This window comes from Pararge aegeria, chromosome 11 (assembly GCF_905163445.1).
Source record: "Pararge aegeria chromosome 11, ilParAegt1.1, whole genome shotgun sequence".
Lineage (NCBI taxonomy): Eukaryota > Metazoa > Arthropoda > Insecta > Lepidoptera > Nymphalidae > Pararge > Pararge aegeria.
Genome location: NC_053190.1, coordinates 11,558,468 through 11,577,159, shown reverse-complemented (window position 1 = coordinate 11,577,159; position 18,692 = coordinate 11,558,468). Strand labels below are relative to the sequence as shown.

Here is an 18,692-nt window from a genome sequence, read left to right as displayed (position 1 = left end):
GTACTCGATTCCACAGTACGACCCATGCCTAGTCCCTTGTGTGGAGATGCGGTAGAGATAGTACAATGGTTCCCTGTTATTTGGACTTACTTTGGGATGATATGATGGGAACGGATGGAATGCAGGCGGTTGAAGGTGGAAATTCGCAAGTAATTTTAACAAGCAGACAACGGAACGTCACAATTTATACAATTGATGAATTTCACGAATGGTCACACTATGATATACACAGATTGCTATTGATTCATCAGTTATCTATGGTTCAAGTAGAGTCTGTTAAAGTTGAGGTTGAGGGAGGGTTGAACTTCTGTCTCGCTCCCGCAAATAGAAAAAAGATAAAAGATATTATTTGATAGACCGCAGCTCGATCGTAGATTACACTAAAATTTTCAGTGGTTTTAGAAATGTCGATTAAACTTAAATAATAAATATAATAAGAAGAGATGTTTTAGCAGTTGCCTCATAAAGAATAATGCTCTACAAATTGTGATTCCCTAAGATGTTCACTAAAAACAGCTTTTCCGACTCGCTTGTCAGTTGTCAGCCATAGCAACTAGCCCATTCCTTTGTGAACTCTAAACCCATATATTTTATGTTAATTTGTGTTACTCCTCCGGTTTTTGTTTCTCCTCTTTGAGCAAGATTCATTTTGTTAACATGAAGTTTCGAAGATAACTCTTTGTGTTTACTATATGTATTTTAAAACTTTACATGGTTTAGTTCGCTTGTAACCTCAATGTAGCGGAAGTGACCATAAGTACTTACCTGCTGATTTTTGTGTATTTATGAATGTAAATAGTCTTATTAAATTTTGTACGTTCGTATTTCTCAAGTGTGTATTATAGCGCTATAATGGTAGAAATAGGCGTTCCGCAGCAATCGGCAGAAGATAGTTTAGAAAACGCCGAATGGTATTGGGGTGATATTACACGGTAGGAATCTTTTTTTTCAAATTAAAATAATGGCCATTTTTATCATCTTGCTGCATCATGTAAGAGAACCTAAGAGGGTTCTCTTACATGATGTAAAATGATTTATAATTATGAAAATAGTTAGTTTTTTCTTTCTATCTATTCAAAAAAAAAGTAAGATTAAATGAACTAACAGTCTAATTAGACTGATATAAGAATAAGATCTTAATCACACAAGCATCAGATAGTAATAAAATTGATATATAAAAGGTAATAAACTGATCCAACAAAATATATCAAGCTTTAAATATAAACAGTTTTCCCAACATATCTTTTGAAACCATGGAATTTACAACATTTAATCAATTAAATACATCATTGAGATATTAAAAATAAATCATAGAAGCTAGAAATATCTTTATGAAGGCTGGATCCCTTTTAATCAACTATGGTTCATTTATCATAGACCCACCAACTTGTGGTGGGTCTATGATAAATGTGGGATATAAATTAGACCCATAATAATTTACTATTTGTGATGATGAAATATAAATTTGAAAATGTAATAATTGTTGTGCTAAATAAATTACACTATTTATAAATATATTGCATGTTATATTATGACATTATTGTGTAATAACTGATGACAGTTTAGTTTTTACACAATAATGAGTTATAGGTATTTTACTAATTTCTTTAAATTTTTACAGGGATGAGGTCAATGAAAAACTTCGTGATACATGTGATGGAACCTTTCTAGTCCGCAATGCCTCAAACAAAGACAGCGGATACACATTAACAGTTAGGAAAGGAGGCACGAACAAATTAATAAAAATATACAACCAAAATGGACGTTATGGATTTTGTGAGCCTTTTGAGTTCCACTCTATTGTTGATCTTGTTAGATTTTACACAGAGTACTCACTGGCACACTGCAATAGTAGCCTTGACATTAAACTTATGTACCCCCTGTCTAGACATCTAGAAAATGAGGGAGGGGAAAATATCAATGATGAAACTCTAGAAACCAGATATAAGGAGGTTCATAAAGAATTTGTGTTAAAAACCAGAGACTATGATGAACGCTCAGATAAATATATGAGGCTAAGAGAAGAGGTAAAACTTATGAGGCAAGCCCTTGAAAGTTTTAATGAAACTATAATAGTATGTGATAAACACATCAAAACACAAATTGAGATGCAGACAAAAGCTCAGCCTCATGAAAAAAATGATCTAATAGAAAACAATAGGCTTCTTATGATACAAGTCAACAATTTTAAACAAGCAATAGTGCATTTGGATCATAGATTGAAAAGGACAGTTGAGTCTAATCTTTTACTTGAAAGAGAAATTACAAAACTGAAATCAGAAATTATTTATCTTTACACAGTAAAAAACCGTTACAAAGGGTAAGCTAGTTAGAAGTTTAATATCTTTTCAATCATACATCTTAGTATGTTATTAATAATTATAACTGAATCATCCTCATAAAACTACCAATGGTATTTATAATTATTTTTTTCTTATTAGACAAAAAAATCTTTAAGTAAATTTTTGTTTGCGAATATTTTTTAAATAATAATAAAACAATTGCACTATAAAAATTATAAATTATGTTTTTTATGTTTTGAATGACTAAAAAACAAGTTTGTATACATTATAAGTCTGGCAAGAAAGAATTAAGAATGCGGTACTCAAGTTAAGCTGAGAGTGTTTAATGTTCTACTTTTTGGGGTCTTCAAATGTATTATTTTTCCAATTTTTAGATGAAATTACCATCTTCTCTTCTCTATGATATCTTTATTTTTTTATTTGAACTTCAACTACTTTCTTCATCTATGATAATATACTCAAGGATTATTGTGACTTTGTTATTCACGTGTTTAAAATTTTAATACCAAAATTGAAATTGCACATAATAAGTAATTGAATAATTATATGCAATTTCACACTCAAAATTGCTATAACAAGAATCGTTTACTTTACAGATGGCTACAAAGACGTAGCAAGACAGAAGAATACCTGCAGGCCTTAGAAGATGACAATATACATAAACTTGAGGAACTGTATGCACATCGTGAATCTAAAACGTGGATGGTTGAAGACTGTTCCCGCACCAGAGCTGAGGAACTTTTAGAAGGGAAACCACAAGGCACATTTTTGATTCGACCCAACTCTACGGGTCAACGTGCTCTGTCAATTTGTTGTAATAATATGGTATATCATTGTATAATTTTCAAGACTGAAAGAGGTTATGGGTTTGCAGAACCTTATAATATTTACAAGTAAGTAGCTTTTAAATTTCATGTATTGTTGTCATGCAAAATGTGGCTGGTGTCCCCAGAACACTGTTTTTATTTTTCTCATTTGACTTTAATAATGACTTAACATCATCACAACATCACATTTACACTTGTAATTGTGGTGTTGTGATGTAATATGTGTACTTGTGAGTTAATTTAGTTTTGTAACTAGTTTAAATTTATCTATAATTTTGGACCCTCTTCTTTTTCTGTTTACTTATATAGACTTTAAGTCAAAGACAACGTTTTGGTTGTCACTGTAATTTTATAGCATACTAGTGGTCCCTCGCGACGTCGTCAACCTTAAAAGATAGACACGCTGTCGCCTGTACCAGGCTTTTTTAGAACTTATAAAGGGAGAAACTTTTTTATGCGTGATTTTATCGAAGTTGTTTAACTTTTAACCGTTTACGCAGCGCACGTGGCGTAAGCTAAGTGGCCGATTTTGAAACATTCTTCATTGGTCCTAGCTCCTTTTAGTCTTAGCGTGATGGTATATACTCTATAGCCTTCCTCCATAGATCAGCTACCAACCATCCAACACTGAAAGAGTTTATCAAATCAGACTCGTACCTGAATACCTGAAAACCAGCCGTTTAGTTGCAGTATAGGTAAATAACCTAGATACCGACTGCAGCGCCATCTTTCGGGCTGATTTGTGAATCTAAACCATCTAGGATGCCACCCAAACGCATACAAAAAAATTCATTCAAATCGGTCCAGCCGTTTAGGAGGAGTTCAGTGACATACACTCGCACAGAAGAATTATATATATAAAGATTTGTACAGTTATTTCTCTAAAACTATTGATCTAAGTAATTAGTGTTTCCTTATTGCAAGTATTATAATACTCCATTTATATAGTAAACTCTTTCCAAGTCAATTTCCATATGTTACTGATTGCAAAACATGAAGATGGGTTGGCTTTTCTTTTCACAATTTTTTATAAGTCTTTAGTGTGGTATCACCTAGTAGATTTTTTTTTCTTTTTGCAGAACTTTGAATGAGCTTGTATTACATTATGCTGTGAACTCATTGGAAGAGCACAATGAACAATTAAGAACCGCCCTGAAGTATCCTGTTAATGCACATTTAATAAAAAAACCAGACAAGAAAGTTCATGAAACCCAACAAACTGATGTCCGTCAAGAATACCACCACGAGTCACAGTTACATCGGAACACAGGCAAGGACAACACAATACACACCCATAATAATGTTTGATGGGCTTGGCCTAAGAGTATACTAGTCATTTTTGTATGAAAAAGGCTAGAATTGGATTTCAAAGTCATAATAATTGGCACAAATCAATATTGATTCTTCCAGTGAAGCTCTTTAGGATTGCAATCAAATTGCAATAAACGTGAGTTCACATAGATAGTGTATTTGTGTCTTCAACAATATGTGATATTTTTTTGGTAAAGTTATGTAAAACTCTCTGCCATGATCTGTACTCCTTAATGTGTTTTTTAATCCTTGAAATTTTTTTAATTGTACAGCCACTTTTAAATAACATTTTTTATACATTTTTATGGAAATTCGGAAGTTTACCGTGGTAAAATATTCTTACAGAATAATAGGATTTATGTAAAATACAAAACCCAACTTAATTTAGCGATTGTGCTACTGCCCTGTTCATTATTATTTTGAAAGATTTTCTGGTGTTTGGGGAGTTGATTTCTCCAGCTCTAAAGAACCTCAACTAGATTTATAAGAGTACTCTGGATGCCCCTGAATTCACAATAGCATTGTTGTAATTGGTGGACCTAATAAAAGCCAATGAAACATGAGTACATAAATGTTGAATCTCCTTTTTTATGTCAGTTAAAAAGAGAAAGGCCATAATTGTCCATATGTATCTGTAGGCATTCCTATATATATAAAAGTATCTGTACTTCATTGCAGATGCATGACACAAATTATTATATTGTAGAAGTAAGAACTGATTAGAGTTTGTTCCCATATATTGGTTTCTGGGCCACAGGAGCTTTGAAAATGATACTAGTGTTTAAAGATTATTCGGTCAGCCTGAAGTTATAGATATTTGTGCATATTACATTGTCAAGATTTAATTCGTAGAAACTGTATTTGCAGTTCAGATTACACATACAGTAGCTAAAATTGGAAGGTCTTAAGATAGTAATACAGTTTCCCCAAGGAACTTTTAAAAGAATAAAACTCCTGTTGGACTGGTCAATAATTTAGTGATATGCGTCAAACCATTTAATATTGTTTTATGAGTGGCGCGGTCAATAAATAGCATAGAACTTACAGACTATTTTTCTTACTTGTATTATAACGTAAACTATCTTTCTGTTACTTTTTAGTGTTACGAAAATACTGAAAACCCATTTACATAAAAAAAATCTTTTTCTCTTAAAAACTTTTTTCATATTTTTAAAACATACTTTACAATTTAGAGTAGTGAAAAGATTTTTTACATTATAAGACAATTAACAAAAAATAGACTATATACATATATAAATGGTCCAATTCAAGAAATCCCTAAGTCAAATTATTGAATACCTTAATTAACAAACATACCTTAATAATTAAGAAATTAATAAATTTTTCTTGCGTTCTATTTTGTTAACATCAAAATAAAAATCATATTACAAGTAACTATGCTTTTGTCGTTTTTGTCATACTTTATTATAAATTCGTTGCTTGGAAAATTTAAAACTTTGTTATGTCATTTCTACAAAAGTTGAGTTGACGATTTCTTGAATTGGGCCATCCATGCAGTAGTCAAGATCGCAACATTAAAGGTCTAAATACACAAATGTGAACAAATTCATAAAAAAATATTTTGTACAGTACATATTATATATCTATGGATTTTATTCTAACCCTAAAAGGGTAATGACCTTTTTATTTCTGAAAATACCATTAAACCTGTTTTATTTTAATTTTAAAGTATGTGTAAGTATAAATGTAAAATTGAAAAACAGTGTTGAGTTTTCTTAATATATTTTGAAAAAAATAGATTTATATTAATAAATTATTTATATTAGCCCAAGTGTATCTGTGAAAGTTGGATTATCCAATATTTTACAAAGATGGTGGAAATCTTTAATGAATTCCATGTTTCTGTTTAACATCAAACGACTTTCAATTGTTTACCTGAACAATGGATTCTTCAAAATATGATGAAACTATTAAATTTTAATTTATTAACTTATATAAATATTTATGTTAAATTAAACATTTTTGATCCGCTATTCTGTGATCCACCGTGTCGCATTACCCTCCCTTGTTTTTCGGTATTGCAAGGCAACCTAAGGTTAATAATGTAAGTATGAAAATTAGAAAATAAGCATTGTTGATTAATATTTCAGACCTACGAGTATTTCCATCTTGCTCAGGCAAAAATCAGAACTTTAAAATAAGCTCCCATTTTTAGACACAGATTTTGAAATTCTGCGTGAATTCCTTCTACGAAATAATAAAATTTTGTGGTAAACCTTTCTTAACGAAGTAAATCTTAATGCTTAAGACATAATCAGATCTGGCCCAATGGATGCTACCAAGGGGTATCGTGTGTGTGGTGAATTTGTGGTGGTGGAGGTTTCATAAAAAATATTTGAACTCTTCCTTAATATTGGAACATGACTGACACGTCATGAATGAATGTTGAAAAAAAAACTTGTTTCCTTTGAACTTTCTTTTAATTATTTTTCACAAAACCCCCTAAAATAACATATTTTTCCACTGTCCATTACTGATATCTTCTGCTATTTTTTTGCTGCAGGGTTGCATTGAACGTTTAACTCAATTTTTAAATAAATATCAAATACCGAATTGTAATGAAGATTCTTAGAGAAAGATTTTCAGATTGGTTATATTTATCGTGTTATTTGAAACAATAAATGTTGGGTATTTATAAATCTCCTAATTATATAATATAAAACATAATATGTGTATATATATATACTGAAGAATTTTGCTTTAATATGTAACATATTTATAGATTGAATTAATATAAGTTATAGATTATTTAAGTGAGATTAAATTGGAGTTATTTTTATATTTACTTCGATAGGTATTATTAGGTTTTATATGTATTAGGTGTTATTTATATATATTATTTTGATCAGATATCGTATATAGTGTATCAGGTTGATTGCAATTGCGTAGTAGTGGTAATAATCAATATGATCTCAATAATAACTTAGTTAACAAAACTGTATGCCATTTGCCAATTTGTGAAATATTTAAAAATAGATCGATCGTGTCCAAAAATTATAGTAACTATATTAGTGCTAGTGCTCTTACAAATTAACTGCACGTGTTATATTATAGGCAACACCATCAATGGTTGTCGACGGGTTATGAATAATGTATCCACAGAATTAGATATACGGAAACCGTATACACAACTAATATTGAAGCATCAAAAACCACTCCACTTTAGTAGTGTTTCTCGAACATGCGGTTAGTCACTTTATTTCATACAGCTGTTGACAGTAATTATTAAGCCTCTAATGTACCATAAAATGGGGAAAATGAGTAAAGTTTTGGAGCTATCAACGTTCCGTGGACACAATGCCGTGCATGCAATAATGAGGGTTCTGTATCTTAATTCTGAGGATGTATCCATACGAACTTAAACTTATGTAAAAGATTTAAGTGCACTGGTGAAACAACCGTGTATATCGATTAATAGAGTTTTATTTAAAAGTATTAATGAGTACAAAAAACATTAATATGTACACGGGGCTTGAAATAATTTTTGACAGTTGCGAGAACGAATTCGAGCTCATTCAATCATTTAATGCTATATAATAAATTTCTTTCCCCGGAACCGTTATACCATTTATTAATAGGTAAAAGCGAACCTTTTTTAACATAGAAACCGCTTTTATAGATTGATTGCTCAAAATGTTCTCGAGTCATCCAAAAATAGCTTTCAATCCCTGTTCTATATAAGTATCGTTAAATGTAAGGAACAGCGTGTACAAGAATCGCCGACCTACGCTATGTTTAATCCTGTCGTCGGGAGATTTCATTCAATTTGTAAAAGCGCTAAGTTTTAATAGATTATTGTATTGGAAAATGACGCCATCTATGAGTAATGTCATTCAAGTGTTGAATAAAGTTAATTACGATAAGTTTTTAATAATTGATTTTGTTTACATTAAATCCTTGAGAGGGTATGAATAGTTTGTGCTCGACTGCTATCACATCCAACTGTATACTTACAGCAAGTTCACAAAATTGGAGGCGTGCGGAATAATCCCACACCTCAAGCAGCTTCTAAACTGAATTCTTTCGGAACGCGTAATAGCTTTCTGTTCCTAGTCGATTTCGATATTGGCCCTCCAGATCCACTTTCTCTCGCAACCAACTCTGTCGTTAAATCGGAAATAGAGAATAGAAACGATTTTCATGAAATTTAGTATACAGGGTATACTAAATTTCATGAAAATCGTTGGAGCCGATTCCGAGATTGTAATTATATGCATATATATATATATATATATATTTATCGATAAAACACGAATAAAATGATATTTTCTAAAGATGAATCCTAGCTAGATCGATTTATCGCCCCTGAAACCCCCTGTATACTAAATTTCATGAAAATCGTTGGAGCCGATTCCGAGATTCCATTTGTATATAAACAAGAATTGCTCGTTTAAAGATATTAGATAATTACTTAGAGTTGTCATTTTTTTAGATTACTTTTAATTATTATCAACCAGAGCCTATTAACGTCCCTCAGTTGCTGGACCCAAGCCTTGCCTCTAATAGGAAACTATTTTAGAGCAGACCCACCACGCTGCTCCAATGCGGGTTGGTGGGCAATATATATAAATATACGGTGAAATAATAATATTTTTACGTTGTGTACTTACTTCCCTTACAAATGACCTCGTATAATATCTCCCGCTTATCAGGCTACACAGGCACGTCAATGCGCCGAAGGTCGTCAATATAATGATAAACGATAATTACAATAAAACATTAGACTTGCAGCAGCTTTAAGAACGTTAAAAAAATTAAAATCCAGAACCTATAGAGTAGGTGAGTATAGTGCGTAGGTAAGACTGAAACCACCATCATATTGAACTTAATTGATACAAGTCGATGATATTTTAGAAAGGATTTAAAACTAGAGTTGTAATAACTAACCTAAGCCCGCTGACCTGTATTGTAGTAGCAGTTAGGGAACTAAATCCTTTAAAAGGATATGCCAATGGGATAATTTAGATATTAAACAAAAAAAACACATATTAGGTACATACTTGAAATTATAGTTTTATTATGTTACATAATAATTATAATATGTCGATATCGAATATTGGAATTTTGTAATATTAATTGGACTTCTTCGAGTCTTTGGATGGCGAACGGGATCTTGATCGAGACATAGATCTTCCTTTGGAACGGGAGCGAGAGCGGGAACGGGATCGGCTGCGGGAGCCCGACCTCGGGGAGCGGGAGCGCGTCCGACGGCGAGACCTGGAGCGGCTGGAAAATTTACAAACACATTGAAACAATCATTATAATCCAAGAAAATAGGATGGTTCACATTTGTCCAGAGGAACATTACTTTCAATAAAAATTAAGACTTATTTAAATAGTTATTATAATACGATATATCACCACACCCTATCAACAACTGAACACCTGCAAATCTGCAACTTTTCAGGAGAGTATTTTTAAGAAAAATGTTTTTCAGGGCATTAATTTGCAGTATGAATCAACTGCAAAAAGAATTACAAAAACGTTATTTTTAGTGTGTGGCGATATTTTTACTTCTCAAATTGTGGTTTAGAATGAACATCAATAAACTATTTAATAATAAATTATACTAAATAGTCATGAAAATTAGAAATAATTGGAATGGAACAAATGAGAACAACCCAGAAAGATACTACAATTTTTACTAAAAACGCATCCCGCCCGAACCTCACAAGGGTAGCACAAATATTAGAATATAAATTCAGATTGCAGATATTTTACGTGTACGATAGCAGTCGATTTAATCGGAAAAAAATCCAGCTACCTGAAATGTCTACAGGTAAAGCTGCTGGACCTACTCCGACCGAACCGAATCAGGCTATGCATCAATAATAGCCAAATGCAAATCCCTACAATAATTTGAGATTACCTAGCAAGGCGGAGGGAACTTTGAACAAATTAGGGTTTTAAGAAAAATACCAGAAAGCTCTCGGCCTAACGTTGTTTACATTAAATCTACGAACAGCGCGCAACCACGACGCGTCGTGCGGTCACTGAGCAGACTACGCGACGTGCGCGTGGTCTAATCACATGTACTCAGTTTTACAGCGTAATGTCACTTACAGAAATAATATAATTAATTAATATTTTTATATGAAATAAATTAATACTTCATTTTGAAAAGTAGCAGAACAACAGTTGTTAGTTTTAATTATAGGGAAAGCCGCGGTTTTCTGATATTTTTTTATTTAACGCTGTATACATATAGTAATGGATTACCAGCTGCGCCACGCTGTGCGGTGGATGAGTCTGTACGCGTAATTTTTTTTATTAAAACTATATGTAGACTTGTTCATCGCGGAGAACGCGGGGCGCAGCTGGTATAAATCTAATTTCGAGGAAGTATTCTATTGCAAACTATATTATATTGTAAACTATTTAAAGCTCATCGACGTGAAATATCTGCCATACTCTCTAACAGGTGACCCGCTACCATAGTAGACTGCATTATCATGAGATTGCAGTCGAGGGCCTGACTTGTACAATATAAAAAAATCTATCTTTTTTCACAAATTGTTCATGAACCATTGATTTTTCTGGCGCAAAAAGTAGCCTCCAGAGTAAAATTATATATCTCCACTCAAAATTTCAGTCAAATCATTTTAGTATTTAACCGTGAAAGAGTAACATCCATATATCTTCACCTACTTTCACGTTTACAGCATGTGCCTTAGTATTATTTTATGAAAATTACTCTCCCATATTCAAGTAAAAACTATTTGAGAGATACAATCAGCAGATATTGCTCCTTAATATTTGCCTGTTTACACTTATCACAAAAACTACTGTAGGATTTACATTCAGATTCCACCAAAATCCCCACAAACGCCTACAAGCCAAAGCAGAGGGCATTTCTTTAAATTTAATTTTACGTATAGTTTAGAAAAACTGCAGAAGATAATAAATTAGACACAAGACATAGGCACACAAAAAGAAAAAGGTTGAATCCAGGTGGTCCATAAATCATTATTTCTTTGCTATGGATTGCAGTGCTAACCCAAATCCTTAGACAAAACTCTACTTCACAATTATTCAACTCATTTTTTTTGCATCTATTTTACAATTGTAATGAAGTAGTTTCGATTGTGTGATCATGTGCTGTGCAACAACATTTTTCAGATTTATTTCTTCTTGGTATGGATTTCTTTTTTGTGTGCCTGTTGTAAAGCTTTAAAGAAAATCCAAGTACCAGGAAACAATCCTTTTCTGAACAGAAAGACGTTAATTATAAAATTGTGAGATAGGGATAGAAACCAATACATATTATTACATCGAATAATTTGCATTTTATCAGATTACAATTATATTATTTTGATAAAATACAAATTGATAATCAAATTTAGTGCTAGTGAATAAGCAATTCAATCATTATCACTAAATGAAATATTAATAAATTAATTACTATCAATATTAATAATCTGTTCTTGATCTCTTCTGTGTCTGACTAAAAAGGTTCTATTTTCAGTCTGAATAAAATTTCGTTAAAACTAAAGACAGTCCTAAGGTGTCTGCGTTCAAGAGAAATATGGGATTAATAATGTGTAACTCACTGACGCACGTAGTAAAAACAACAGATGTGTGTCGCAATACGCAGTACAAACATTACACCCAATGTAACCTCTCAATAATTGAAGTGGGCTCAGGTAATGCAGTTCGCAGAGCGAAGTTACAGTTGCTGCCAACATTTGAGGAGTACACGATGCGAAGTGAACACTAGGTAGCGCAGACAATAAGAAGTGCAGACACTGAAGAGTTCAGTCTCGGTGCACAGGACAATGATAACCTATAACACAGTTATCATTGGTTTATGTGGATTCAAAGCATTGGAAAGGAATCTTTCATTTTAATAGGTTAAAAAATGAGCTTGCATAGTCTCAAAGATTCCACATAGGGTTGCCAACCACACCATAATTTTTACTGTAGATAGGTTTTATTACAAATAGAAAAATTGTATATTGTGGGCTCCTAATATATATTTTTATATTCAGATGTTACATTTATTTTTGTCAACTATGTAATAATCATTAAAGTATAAAAATAAATGTGATTGTGTGGTGTATAAAGTGTAATTATGAATTATATAAAAAAATATTATAAATATTTTGAGAATGAATTTTTTTGAATTTTTTTTTAGTATACCATACATGCCTGTCATCTTGCATTGCAGCAGTATTATATAGTTTAAGGTTTTCTCTCTCTCTTTTGGTTTTCACAAATATAACATTTTGCTATCTTGTAACATCAGAAAGTTTTAAGTAGCTAACTTTAAGATAGTGTAGGTAGGTCCTTGTTTCTAAAATGCAACTAGCGTTTGATCAATAAAACATGGTGGCAACCCTAATTCCAGTACATTTAAATATTTATCATTAATTGTAGAAGTTTTGTCACCTGCGGCGTCGACGACGGGTGCAGTCTCTGGCATAATGTCCACGGTCACCGCAGTCGTAGCAACGGTCATCGTAGGGGCGTGGAGGTGGTCGGGAGCGTGGTGGAGGCCCACGACCACCAAATCCACGACCTCCGTTTGACATTTCCACACGAGCTCTACGACCACATATCGTCCGCCCGTCTAAACCACGTATCTAAAAAGTAAGGACAGGCTATTCATTGTAGGCATTCAGATAACCAATAAATGTAATATATCAATCTTTTTATTTAAAAATGCTATTACAAGATAAAGGTTGTTTATTTTTATTATACTGAGATGGTGAAACATTAGAAGTTGTTTTTGGTTTGAATTAACAGATGTAGTAGTGTACCATCAGCTCACTAGAGTAGAAAAATTAGTTTATACCTATGCATGCCAATTAGTGTAGTGATGATCAGTACGGTGGAACTAGTGTTAAGATGATGTGAAAAAAGTGAACTTTATGTCAGTGTTAGAGACTGGGTTAAGTCATTGGACTTTACCTTAGTTAACTAAATAAAACTAGAAGCTTAAATCTTAACTCTCAAAATTAGGCGCTCAAAATTAAGTAACTCATTAGCCATGTAAATAGGATAGATTGTAATATGCTGTGGCATTTTCAAAAATACACCCATGTTTTGTCATAGGCCATATCAAAGTTAATGGGCAAAATGTAGGTTAACACACCATTTACACAAAATAGTTTTGAAGCCTTAACCCTAACAAATTAGTTAGTACCATTGCAGTGTATCATGCTTGTGCCATCTCAATAACAGGAAATTATGGTTACTTCAACATTTGTAAGGGATTAATGTTAAGTTTTTTTAAGTATAATTTGGTCTATTTACTTTTATTACTTCTTAATTAATTAAACATTTTCTTTATAATATTTATTAGTGTTTTTATCTACACCTGGAGGAATTATCAATTTTATAAATTTAAAATGCATGTAAAAAATTTCAGCACCGCCATTATTTGAACCTGCAACTCTCTGGCAGAAACTGCCTGAGCACTCTCTCCAATTAAGCTACAGCTCTCCTGCCATAGATGCCGAAATTAGTATTTGCCTTTCACATCAGTAATTAAACTTATTATTATTATCATTTTGCTTATAATTAGAGTATTTTTTCTATTTATATAAGTTCTTCAATTGTTTCTTCTAGCCACAGGTGTTGTTTGAGGCGAGTGTTATTTTATGGAACACTATGTTATACTATATAGTATATAGTTAGCGTGCATAGTGCATGTAATAGTGTCAGAGTGGTGATTATGGGCAAAGGGAAGGGCCTTGGGAGACGCCTTTAGTCCAGCAGTGGACTAGTTATTAAAAGGGGAAGACGAACAGGAATTAATAGAATAAAAAAACCGTAAATCAGTTACAGGAGTAGGTACAAAGAATATTTATAGCGACGTGAGAAGTTCACTATTTTTGCCTTAGGACCCTATTAGGCACTGGCTATATAGGCACTGTTAATTTAAAGATTTTATTAAAAAAAGTAAGTTTTACATTAGAAGAGTAGGTACTTACAGCGTCTTCAGCATCGCGGGGATCTTCGAATTCAACGAAGGCAAAGCCAGTAGGGTTCCTTGCCACCCACACATTCCTCAATGGACCGTAGTACGAAAATGCATCTTCCAATTCTGGCTTGCTAGCATTATTGCCTAGGTCTCCTACATAAACCTTACAATCCCCATAGCGAGACATTTCACCTAGTGACAATGAATTACAACATTAAAATAAGCAACATTTAAATGCGTCGAATATTCTACACTAAATCCCACGCTACACGAATACTTACATAGAGCCGGAACTCGAACCGATAGCACTAAGTACACTAGCTATTTCAGATTTAAAACTACCACTTATTAAAAATAATGCACATCACTCGGAAAACACAAAATAACAATTAAATTCACAAAAGAATATTCAGATATTTTTGAAATCGATTATCGATTACCTACAAACTCAACTTTCAAACCGCTTTTTGAATAGGAAAATGGCGGACAAAAAAAGGTGGCGGTATAATTCTTTTTTTTTTTCCCTTCTGGGTTTATACAGATAAGTCAATGTCTAGTGTATAATTCATTTACCTTTGGCCAGGCCCTAATTTTTAGTCTATGGCTCTTGACTTTTTTTTTTGTAAGTGACTGACCTCTATTATTCTACGCTGGACCGGCAATAAATTAATAAATAAATAATAAATTAATAAACATCTCTGTTTTAAAGAATTTATCACCCTATTGGGTGATAAATTAGATGTCTATGGGCCTCACTTAAATCATTAATTAATGTGCATCTCGTTCTAGAATGCACACATAATATGATTCAAACATTGCGTACTAACGTGTGCTTATATATTAATTAATTGCCTTTCGCCCTTTAAAAAGCTAGAGCCCGAAGCCCGAGTTTATCGAGCTATCGTACAAAAATGCGCAATGTGCCGCCATTTTCTCGTATGCGGCCGCCATTTTTAAGACGCGACGAAGTGCCGACTTGCAATTTGCGAATGAATTGAATTATATGATTTTAAAACCGCAATTGTGTTTCGATAATCCGTCGATAGTTTTAGTAGGGTATTTGGAGTGATCAGATTTCATGAAATCAATGTAATATAGATATTAATCAACAATTTGAGTAAGTAAACGTGTATGCACATCGCGGATGTAGATGGTATTTTTCAAGTACTGAACTGATTAATTGAAAACTTTTACTTTTTAGGGCAAAATGTCTCGTTACGGCGATTGTAAAGTGTACGTTGGGGATTTGGGTAACAATGCCAGCAAACCTGAACTTGAAGATGCATTTTCATACTATGGACCTCTGAGGAATGTGTGGGTGGCAAGAAATCCACCGGGTTTTGCGTTCGTTGAGTTTGAGGATCCACGGGATGCTGAAGATGCGGTGAGTGTTTATCCATACATAGCCTATAACTGCCACTGCCGAACTGAAGGCCTCTCCCTGGCTTGGCAATCTGGTTGGTGATCGCAGAAGATGGTAGTAGTAGTAAATTTAAATCAGGTGACATTGACTAGTAACGGTAAAACTGATAGATTTTTTTGTAGATTGTGATGAGCAGCACAACATAAATAATAAACTATGATAAACATATTATGTATAGCGTGATTAAATTAACTATTCGTGATGAATTCGTATAAAAGTTATGCTTTGCTTTTCTAGGAATGATAAAGTGAAAATATGCCCATTGCCAATATCATTTGGTGAACATGATGTTGGGAAACAAGAGTGGCATCACATTAGGGTACCGTCTATTCAACTTGGCATGTCTATTTATATTCACAATTTTGCCTTTTAGGTACGTGGTTTAGATGGGCGCACTGTATGCGGCTGTCGGGCTCGTGTGGAAATGTCTAATGGCAGTCGCGGTTCTGGTGGACGTGGACCACCACCTCGTTCTAGGCTGCCTCCACGTCCTTATGATGATCGCTGCTATGATTGTGGTGGACGTGGACATTATGCAAGAGATTGTTCTCGTAGACGTCGTCGCAGGTGACATATAATATAAACAAACAAGCACTCACAGTTTCAATAAATTTGTGAATGTTTATATGGTATGGAATCTTTATGGTATTTATTACTGTGTCCATTAGGTACATAAAATTAAATAATTAGACTTTTTTTGATTTTCCAGTTAAAGATTCCATTCCATAGCTTTGAATCCACATAAACCAATGATAACTATGTTATAGGTTATCATTGGCCTGTGCGCCGAGACCAAACTCTTCAGTGTCTGCACTTCTTATAATCTGCGCTACGTAGCTTTCACTTCGCGTCGTGCACTCCACTAATGTTGGCAGCATCTGTAACTTCGCTCAGTGAACTACTTAACTACCTACGTGCACACTTCGTTTATCGAGAAGTACAATGAGTGTAATGTTTGTACTGCGCATCGTGACACATCTGTTGTAATCACTGCGTGACACTGCACTCAGTGAGTTACACATTATTACTCATATTTATGTTCAAGGCAGACAAACATTTTAGGACTCATTCCATTTGTTTTTATGAGTTTGTGTTAGTATTGTTATAGGATACATTTAGACAACAAACAATTATGAAGAGTGAACCTTGAAGTTAAAGCCAGACACAGAAGAGGTGTACAAGGAGATGTAGGATGATATAATCATGTAATCTTATTTACAAGGGATATAATCTGTTTATTGCATAAATCAGCATTAAAATATTATGGGAAAATCTTGCTTGTGTCTGATCCTTCAATATATTTAGGTTTTATATTATTTGAAATTTGGAGCCCTCAATTTTGTTATGTTGTGCTTGTATCTAATGTGTACACACACACACACGCACACACACACACAAATTCCACTAAAATTTCATTGATTGATTGATTGACCCACCACCATCGCTAATAATTTTATACTTGGTTAGTTGGAAAGGAGTTTTTGTCTGTACACTCTTATATAGTCATAATAATAAAAACTTTTCTTTCCACAATATTTTTTGGAGTTCAGATCATTACTTGGGAGGAATAACTTCCAAGTGGTATAACATTCAAACAACTATAGCAACAGAAAAAAATCTGAATATAAAACAATAATTTTTATGTAAATGTTATTTCTAATTATTACTCAGGGTTTTCAATCTCTTTTATTAGGCTACTTTAAATGAAAACCATTATTTAAAATTATAATTATTAATTGCATTCAATTAATCAAGTGTTAGTGATACTTTCTATAGGTGATGTGGTGTCCCAGTATCCTCTTTTCCACTAGCCTTTCGGAACTGTGTCAAAAGAAATATGTACATTGCTAGATCTTAGTATTGGCTTGTAAGTATATTCATAAAATAATGACTGCACACAGATGTTTCATAAAATATGCACAATATGCTCTAAAATTAAATAATAATAGTAGGCTTCGAGCTGTAAAAAAGAATAGGCTAATGATTAATTTATTATATTTTCGATACCATTCGGATTAGACACAAGCAAATAAAAGTAAATGATAAACGTTATAGTAGGTATATATTTAGAATCTCAACAAATTTTTCAGCCGATCGAGGTCTCGCCGCCGTACGCGCTCCCGCTCACCGAGATCAGGCTCCCGCAGCCGTTCCCGTTCGCGCTCCCGTTCCAAAGGAAGATCTCTATCACGTTCAAGATCACGTTCGCCATCCAAGGATTCAAAGAAGTCCGTGTAAACTCATTCAACAATTATTATTAATTCCATTTTGGTCTTTAATAGTTCATATTTTTTGTTTTTGTTGGATAAGTTTCATCAATAATTGCAGATCATTCCTATTAACGTATCGAAAATGTGTAAGATGTAACAAGTATTGATTTTGTAATCAATATGAGCTATTGTCATTAAATAAATGTTTTACGTAACTTATGTTTTTATTTATACCATCGCTCTTGATCTTAAGACTATCCTGCCGTCGAGCCATAAGGAACAGTGGCGCATCTGACCAAAACATAATTGGAGAAAAAAATACATCAGTTTCGTACTATTATACTGTATAATTAGAGAACGAAAGGCCAAAAAGAAAAAAATAATAAAGGTAGACTCGCCATATTTTCTGGACTACTGAATGGATAAATTATAAGCGGTCCCTCACGACATTGTCCGCAATATGAGTTTAACTTGAAAGGTAGGTATGTCGTCGCGGACTGTATTTTAGAATTTTTAAGAGTAACAATTCCGTCATACCCAGGTCTCCGAGCGCCCAAAATGTATCGATCAGAATAGCGGGTGTATGATTTCCAAATAGATCGAAACTACAAAATAAAACTTTAGTAAGTAATTGTACTAGTTTTTATAAATGTACAGTAACGGGATGTAGTT

At 33.2% G+C, this 18,692-nt stretch overlaps 3 protein-coding genes across 7 annotated transcripts; 2 read left to right on the top strand and 1 right to left on the bottom strand.

Annotated features, from left to right (window-relative positions):
- Positions 1 to 319: 319 nt before the first annotated feature.
- LOC120627283 (phosphatidylinositol 3-kinase regulatory subunit gamma) lies at positions 320 to 5,485 on the top strand. The gene is made up of 4 exons (XM_039895225.1): positions 320 to 932; positions 1,622 to 2,320; positions 2,900 to 3,196; positions 4,210 to 5,485. Exons 1-4 carry the CDS (start codon positions 853 to 855, stop codon positions 4,436 to 4,438), a joined length of 1,305 nt encoding a protein of 434 aa, XP_039751159.1. The 5' UTR covers positions 320 to 852; the 3' UTR covers positions 4,439 to 5,485.
- A 3,582-nt stretch (positions 5,486 to 9,067) lies between these two features.
- LOC120627491 (serine/arginine-rich splicing factor 7-like) lies at positions 9,068 to 14,893 on the bottom strand. 5 transcript variants are annotated; one of them, XR_005658918.1, is made up of 5 exons: positions 14,669 to 14,893; positions 14,398 to 14,579; positions 12,851 to 13,044; positions 12,013 to 12,245; positions 9,562 to 9,688 (listed from the first exon to the last, which is right to left on the bottom strand). XR_005658918.1 is itself a non-coding variant. In XM_039895495.1 (4 exons), exons 2-4 carry the CDS (start codon positions 14,572 to 14,574, stop codon positions 9,535 to 9,537), a joined length of 525 nt encoding a protein of 174 aa, XP_039751429.1. In that variant the 5' UTR covers positions 14,575 to 14,579; positions 14,669 to 14,892; the 3' UTR covers positions 9,068 to 9,534. The 5 variants fall into 5 exon arrangements, 2 of the variants coding, with proteins under 2 accessions (XP_039751429.1, XP_039751430.1); XR_005658920.1 differs by having other exon boundaries at positions 9,563 to 9,688; positions 12,081 to 12,245; XR_005658919.1 differs by having other exon boundaries at positions 9,614 to 9,688; positions 12,021 to 12,245.
- Positions 14,894 to 15,305: 412 nt separating this feature from the next.
- LOC120627227 (serine/arginine-rich splicing factor 7-like) lies at positions 15,306 to 18,235 on the top strand. Its single transcript, XM_039895107.1, has 4 exons — positions 15,306 to 15,504; positions 15,589 to 15,771; positions 16,184 to 16,377; positions 17,901 to 18,235. The coding sequence occupies exons 2-4, from the start codon at positions 15,595 to 15,597 to the stop codon at positions 18,046 to 18,048; spliced, it is 519 nt and encodes a 172-aa protein (XP_039751041.1). The 5' UTR covers positions 15,306 to 15,504; positions 15,589 to 15,594; the 3' UTR covers positions 18,049 to 18,235.
- The last annotated feature ends 457 nt before the right edge of the window (positions 18,236 to 18,692 follow it).

Bases quoted from the DNA above. Each gene is read 5' to 3' on its own strand.
- LOC120627491 (XM_039895495.1), bottom strand. From the start codon at position 14,574: ATGTCTCGCTATGGGGATTGTAAGGTTTATGTAGGAGACCTAGGCAAT. The intron at 13,045-14,397 runs GTAAGTACCTAC...CTTACTTTTTAG, and splicing joins CCCGCGATGCTGAAGACGCT to ATACGTGGTTTAGACGGGCG. The intron at 9,689-12,850 runs GTGACAAAACTT...TAAATTTTCCAG, and splicing joins ACCCGTCGTCGACGCCGCAG to CCGCTCCAGGTCTCGCCGTC.
- LOC120627227 (XM_039895107.1), top strand. From the start codon at position 15,595: ATGTCTCGTTACGGCGATTGTAAAGTGTACGTTGGGGATTTGGGTAAC. The intron at 15,772-16,183 runs GTGAGTGTTTAT...TTTGCCTTTTAG, and splicing joins CACGGGATGCTGAAGATGCG to GTACGTGGTTTAGATGGGCG. The intron at 16,378-17,900 runs GTGACATATAAT...CAAATTTTTCAG, and splicing joins TCTCGTAGACGTCGTCGCAG to CCGATCGAGGTCTCGCCGCC.
- LOC120627283 (XM_039895225.1), top strand. From the start codon at position 853: ATGGTAGAAATAGGCGTTCCGCAGCAATCGGCAGAAGATAGTTTAGAA. The intron at 933-1,621 runs GTAGGAATCTTT...AAATTTTTACAG, and splicing joins TATTGGGGTGATATTACACG to GGATGAGGTCAATGAAAAAC. The intron at 3,197-4,209 runs GTAAGTAGCTTT...TTCTTTTTGCAG, and splicing joins GAACCTTATAATATTTACAA to AACTTTGAATGAGCTTGTAT.